The sequence below is a fragment of the Melanotaenia boesemani genome, chromosome 2 (genome assembly GCF_017639745.1).
Source record: "Melanotaenia boesemani isolate fMelBoe1 chromosome 2, fMelBoe1.pri, whole genome shotgun sequence".
Lineage (NCBI taxonomy): Eukaryota > Metazoa > Chordata > Actinopteri > Atheriniformes > Melanotaeniidae > Melanotaenia > Melanotaenia boesemani.
This window is the reverse complement of record NC_055683.1, coordinates 16,090,031-16,096,730: the sequence shown is the minus strand read 5'-3', so window position 1 is coordinate 16,096,730 and position 6,700 is coordinate 16,090,031. Positions and strand designations below refer to the sequence as shown.

Below are 6,700 nucleotides of genomic sequence, written 5' to 3'. Positions count from 1 at the left end.
AATCGAGTTCAATCACCAGCGCTGGGCTGCATACCACCGCTGCCCCAGCATTTATAGAAACAAGGAATCCCGCATTTCTGTAAGATAATAACAGAATAAAGGAATCAATACATTTTGATGACTTTTGTCAGACTTTAAAGATGGGAGAAGAATATTTCTACTGTTATGTACATGTTCGGACTTCCTTTATGGAGGAAACAAAGCTTCCTAACTAAGGTGTAAAGCCAGGGATAGTACACTACATAATGGCTGCTTGTTAAGAAACAGACGGCATCAAAACCGTGGGAAAAAAAAAGCTAATATAATATTTAATAAGAAACACGGCTGCAACTTTTAAACATCTACTAGAAATTCTTTATGATAGAAACACTTTTGCTGTAAGAATTTAATCAAATTCTTTTTAAATCCAACAACAGAAATCAAGATTAAGAATTCTCTTGCTGAAAGGAGAGTGGGGTCGTCTCTCCAGACCATTTTCATGTTTTTTGGTCCTCTGTGAAGCTGAAAATCTACTAAAAATAAGTCAAACGAACAGAAAAGGAATACAAGTTCTTTATAGAAATTATTAACTTTATTCACTACATGGAAACACAGACTTTTCCACTACAACTTTAAAAAGAGAAAAATTCATAAAAATATGTATGTTACCTTCGGTCTATCAGACAGTCCAGGTACACGGTCCAGAGAGCTATATGTAGTGCAAAGAGACAGTACAGGGACAAAGTGGAGTCTTTTTACAAGGACTCCAACACCAGGAGCACGTGGGACGGATTAAAAACTCTTACTGACTACAGAAAGAAGACCAGCAGTACTGAGGTGTTGTCTGTATTTCTGCTTGAAGATCTGAACACCTTTCATGCCCGATTTGAGAGCACCTCCACAGGTACTGAGGTACAAAAGGCTCAGGAGGACCACTGCCCACCTGTGATAACCAGGGCAGATGTGCAAACCTTTAAAAGGATTAACACACATAAGGCTACTGGACCTTACGGCTTCCCAGGCAGAGCTCTCAAGGCTTGTTCAGACCAGCTGGCAGATGTCTTTTTATATGTCACTGCTCCAGTCTGTAGTCCCCACATGCTTCAAGGAGACCATCATTGTCCCTGTCCCCAAGAGAACCAAAATCCCTTACCTGAATGACTACCGCCCAGTAGCACTCACTTCCACCATCATGAAGTGCTTTGAGCGGTTAGTCAAATCATTCATCACTTCCTCCATCCCGGACTCATTAGACCCACTTGCCTACAGGCCCAATAGGTCAACTGAAGATGCAATCGCCTTCACCCTCCACACTTTCCCATCTGGACCAGATGGACCCATATGTGAGAATGCTGTTTATTGACTACAGCGCAGCATTTAACACCACTGTGCCCTCCAAACATGTCACCAAGCTCAGAGACGTCAGGCTCAACAGCGATACGACCGTCATTGGCATGATCACTGGTAATGACGAGACGACCTACAGAGAGGAGGTCAGAGGCATCTTTGTCCCAGGACAACAATCTACATCTTAACATCAAGAAAACTAAGGAACTGTTTGTGGACTTCAGGAGGAGGCAGAGGGAGGAACACACCCCATTTTCCACCAACAGGGCTACGATGGAAAGAGTCAACAGTTTCAGGTTCCTTGGGGTTCACATCAGTGAAGACCTTACCTGGACTCATCACACTGACTTTATTACAAAGTCAGCCAGACAGAGGCTCTTCTTCCTCCGCAGGCTACGGAGGTTCAACATGGACTCAAGGATACTTTGCAACTTTTATAGATGCACCATACAACAGCTGCACCACCCTCCATTGCAAGGCTCTACAGTGGGTGATGAAAACTGCTCAGCACATCACCGGGACGGTCCTGCCATCCATGGAGGACCTCAACACCACGCAGTGTAGGAGGAAGGCCACCAAAATCATTAAGGACCCCAGCCACCACAGTCACAAACTGTTTTGTCTGTTACCATCTGACCAACGGTTTCGCAGCATTAAGCCCATCCCACCAGGCTCAGGGATAGCTTCATACCACAGGCCATAAGACTTCTAAATGCTGTCAGCAGCAATACAACCTTTAAATAATATCATTTTCTGATTGCTTATTATATATTTCACTGTATAACTTATTTGTAGTATTCTTGCTTTTTGTGTTCAACTATTGGTTTATATGAGGTTTATATTCTGTTTAACATTGTTAGGAGAGCCTGGGATCTAAGAATTTCACTGACAATGATTACTGATGTAATTGTTGTGCAATGACAATAAAATTCATTCATTCATTCATCCAGGACTGGTCGCTGACTGCTCCTCTCCTCTGTGGCTGGCCAATCCTGAAGGATCCTAACTATATAAGCTCCTGATCGCCGTCATTCTGGGCAGCTGTGTCAGACTGAAGCACAGTTTGCCATTGTGGGCAAGACCTGAGTGTTTTTACATCTCAGCGTGCCACTGAGAACTGGACTTTGCTGTCTTGGAGCTTGTTACTGCAGACTTACAGATCTGTGTCTTTTGTTTCCAGTATACTTGCTACCTGCCATTTTGGGCCCTTTAACTCTTGTCAGAAGACACTTTGTGTTGATTGCTATTTTGTTTTCGGAGATTGTGTTAAGTTTAGTACACAAACTTGTAACTTGTGAATGAATCTGAAACTTGTCATAAATCATATATATATATATACATATATATATATATGTATATATATATATATATATTCACACACACCTTTTATAAATGACTTTGATTTCATTGTAAGTGTCCGTCTCTGCCCGTTTGTGTTGCCACCCCTTTTCCCCTGGACTCTGTAGGGGTTGTAACAAATATAAGTGCAATATTTCACAGGATAAAACATGGACAGAGAAATATATGACCAAAACAAGGTTTTATTAATTTATCTGCAACATTACGAACATTACTTTACACTTATAAAGTGAATGAAACATGATTTTATTTTTTAAACCCTAAACAATTAAAGATGTGTTTCAAACAAACACTGAATAAACATCCATGCTGCTGCAGCTTTCCAAAGCAATGCTGATCTTCAACGGTAACAGAACAAAGGATACACGCCCAATTATAAATGATGTGGCTTAAAAAAAAAAAAAATAAATAAATATTTGCATGGATTTCATTAAAATATACATGATCAGTGACATCATACAGTAAATTAGAGATGGAGAGGTAATGAAGTGCAGAAGTTTGCATTTGTTTCAGTTTTCTAGACAGTTTTTCTTGGTCACAGTTTGTCACTATGTCCTGTTGATCAACAACGTGGGACTGAACAGGGTTGTGTTTTTTTAAATGGAGCATTAATAAGGGTTGTCAAGAGTTTTCTGTTTTCTTTTTTCTCCAGTTTTTTTTTCTCTTTAGTAAGAGTCAGAGTCCCACTCTTCTTCCATGTCTGAAAAACACAGAGAAAGACAGAAAATATTCCAACCACAGAAGAGATATTTCTATGAGAAAACCACAAAAAAATCAGATTATTGACCAATCTGGTTGCCATCGAGGATGCAAAGGGAGATTAATCACCAGTTTCCTCTTCATACACAAGAAAAAGCATCCGCACTAAGCACACATTGATTTTACATTACCTCCTCCTGAACTTCTTCTGCCCATGAGTCCAACAAACATCTCCCCTTTATTGTTATTTCCTAATAAAAAAGAAACATAAAAAGCAAAGAGAACAAAGGATTTTTACAGAAAGAGATAAAACCAAACATCTCTCTGAGAATGTGCTCATACTCACTTTTCCTGCCCAGTCTCACAGGTTGAGACGCACCTCAAATGAACCAGGAAGAACATTTTTTTAATTAAATGTTTCATTACAGCAACGTGCAACAAGTCAGCTCTGAACACTACATAAAGTACATTTATACTCTTGTTTGTTTGTTTACCTGGGCTTCTTCCCATCAGGCCGTGGAACTGCTGAGCTTTGGAACGCTTTATTAGGTCTGCAAGCCGGATGGTTATTCCTCTCTCTAGTGGGTAGTCCTGCACACACACACAGCCGATGTGATAGTTGAATGGGGAGTTTATTCCTCATGTAAATGATCCCTGCTGTCTGCTGATTCTGTCCATGGTGCTGAACTTGAATGGTTTCTCTAACACTTTGGGCTCTCCTGAGCTCATGCAGGTAAATAATTTCTGTTGATGCAGCAATTCACGTCCCAGCTGTTTTAAAAAGCTTCTAACCTCTTCACGTGCTCAGTTAAAAGCTTAGAAATATTGTTTTTATTCAGTTTTCAGTTCAACACTCCACTGGAATGACTTTTATGTTGTAACAGCAAAGAAAATGACTAATGATACTTTGTCAGATCTTTAGATATTTAGATAACTTTACGTTCATTTCGCAGGCGCATAGATTATCTTTGCGTCATAATTCGCGTGAGGCTAATAGTTGTAACTGTAAATTAGTCAAATTTATACTGGCAACAATAGCAGCTATTTCGGCTGCACGTGCCCGCGCTGTAGGTTCGTGCGCAGCTGCTCGCCACTCATCGCCTTTGTTCCAGTTCTGCACTGCGGGCGAACTCTTACACATGAAGTATTTTCATTTCTAAAGCGGATTTTTGTCGACTTCTTCAACCGTGTCAAAATTGTAGACAAAAGGAAATTTTATCACGTTATGAAAAAGATAAAAGAAAAAAAAAAAAAAACATTCAAAGTGATTATTTGTTCATGTTTCATGTCTGTAACTGACCCGCAAAATGTAGAGCTGCACTTAAGAAACTTTAGATGAATCCTTAAGTTAGTTTCTGACAGCTTGTGATTTGCGTTTCTTAGTTTATGATTTATGAAACCTTTATTTTAACTTGGGGGTGCGCTAATAATATGAAGGTTTCAGAATAGTTAGATTTCACAAATCAGAAACTTGGTGGTATCGATATGCTGCTTAAAATAATTCAGGCCAGATACGAAGAGACCTGGTCTGAGATGAACCTGGATGCCAAATGATCAAATAAATTTACGCTTATTTGCATCTTCACAAATATAATAAAGGATTCACAAATCCAAATCAGGGTGGACATTAACCTAAATCCTCTACAGAATAATTTTGTGAAAATGTGAAAATCCTTTGTCTTGTAGTCTGTGGGTAGGATCTAGTCTAATGTTGTGGTCTCCTACAAAAGCTGCGTACTAACTGCCCTAACGAGAGTCAGGAGCTCACTTCAGTATTTTGGTCACTTTTTATATAACATTAACTACAATTTAGAGCATATTGGTAATTGTCTTAAAATGTTTTATTTATTTTTTTTTTTTTTATTAATTAATTAATTTATTTATCCTTCGAAAAACTCATGCCATGTATAGAAACCAGTTCATACACCCTGCCGTTTACCTGCCACTTCTCCACCGTCCACACCTCTCCGCCCTCACCGTCCTCCCCGGAAAGCGGAGACCCCAGCGCGCCGAAAATCTGCACGAACACGACCACCAACAGCACAGCCACACATTTCACAGCCTCCATAATCACTTATCGGACTCAGGAGCCACAGCAGATGATAAATTATCAGAAATAACCCTGATGTAGAAGCATGCGGAGACTAAATTTAGCCTCTAAAAAATGTTTCTTCTTCACTTTGTGCGTTAAATCCAGACTGAAGGTCTCCTCGTGGTCTTTTAAACTCCTTCTAACTCCTCCCCTCTTCATTTAGCCTCACATACATCCTGAAGGTCTGATTTTTTTTCTGCTCTTTTCTCTGACTCATGTGGCATTGGCAATGAGTAAACACCCTGAGTGGAGCGAGCTATCCAAACTGTGAAGCGCGGACGTGTTGATTTGTTTCTTTGGCTGATGCATGACACCTTTTTACTCATCAGATGTATGATACAAGGTGGTGCAACATTCAGTATGCCAAACTGCATCATGATTAGATCTGACAGGTTATATTTTTCACTTTCAGGCCTGTCTTCAGACCTAGACCAGATCACCATCATGTTCTGTGTCATCTTTAGGGTTTGTGTCACCTTTTTCTGCAGTAATTTGATTCCTGGGCTGTGATGTACCTTACTATTCATGATTTGTTTGTGTGATTGCAGGTGGGTGGCACAGTCGCCTGATTCATTTAGAATTTAAATAATCAGTTCTTGACAAAAGTCTGTCTCTTGTGCATCAGCATGATTCACACAAATCTACGTTTGAGGCCCTCAGAGTCTTGCTCTTCTGTCCTTGATCTTCTGTTTCTTACGTTTATCCCGTTCCTAGTGTGTTTCTTCATTGTGGGTTTTTCTGTACTTCTTTATTTTTTCAGGGGCAGTGCACATTTAGCAGCGTCAGTAAATGCCCAAGTGTTTTCCAAATGGCTCGAAGTTAACTGATGCCTCTTGGCCAGCATGCCAGCAGCTAATGTGATAGTGTAGAGGGAAATAGTAAAACAAAGAAAAACAAAGATTTAAACAGTAAGGCAAGTAGCATGCCAAGGGGAAAAAACACCATAAAAACCATTAGATGTTAGGAAGTTCCAGTTTTAAAATCTAAAATCCCATCATTTCCATTCCTTCATTCCTTTATTTGTAACATCAGCTGGAGCAAATGCTGCATCTATTCTTCCACATACAGCATACATAATACAGCAAAACAGCCTACATACAAGAAAACAGCTTACAAAACACAGTTAATATAAGTGTAATGCATGTATTTGAATGGAAAGTATTCCATAATCCACAATTCCTTTATATTCATCAATTAGTATTAAAATGTGTTTTTGGTTTTTAT

At 39.5% G+C, this 6,700-nt stretch overlaps 1 protein-coding gene across 1 annotated transcript; it reads right to left on the bottom strand.

Moving 5' to 3' along the window:
• Positions 1-2,851: 2,851 nt before the first annotated feature.
• LOC121631789 (tachykinin-4-like) lies at positions 2,852-5,604 on the bottom strand. The gene is made up of 5 exons (XM_041972862.1): positions 5,324-5,604; positions 3,879-3,975; positions 3,731-3,763; positions 3,576-3,635; positions 2,852-3,385 (listed from the first exon to the last, which is right to left on the bottom strand). Exons 1-5 carry the CDS (start codon positions 5,450-5,452, stop codon positions 3,351-3,353), a joined length of 354 nt encoding a protein of 117 aa, XP_041828796.1. The 5' UTR covers positions 5,453-5,604; the 3' UTR covers positions 2,852-3,350.
• Positions 5,605-6,700: the final 1,096 nt, after the last annotated feature.

What these genes read in the sequence shown, in the direction of transcription:
- LOC121631789 (XM_041972862.1), bottom strand. Translation starts at nt 5,452, where the DNA reads ATGGAGGCTGTGAAATGTGTGGCTGTGCTGTTGGTGGTCGTGTTCGTG. An exon ending in CCTGATGGGAAGAAGCCCAG is followed by an intron (nt 3,764 to 3,878) that starts GTAAACAAACAA and finishes GGTTCATTTGAG; the next exon opens with GTGCGTCTCAACCTGTGAGA. An exon ending in CAGAAGAAGTTCAGGAGGAG is followed by an intron (nt 3,386 to 3,575) that starts GTAATGTAAAAT and finishes TGTGTTTTTCAG; the next exon opens with ACATGGAAGAAGAGTGGGAC.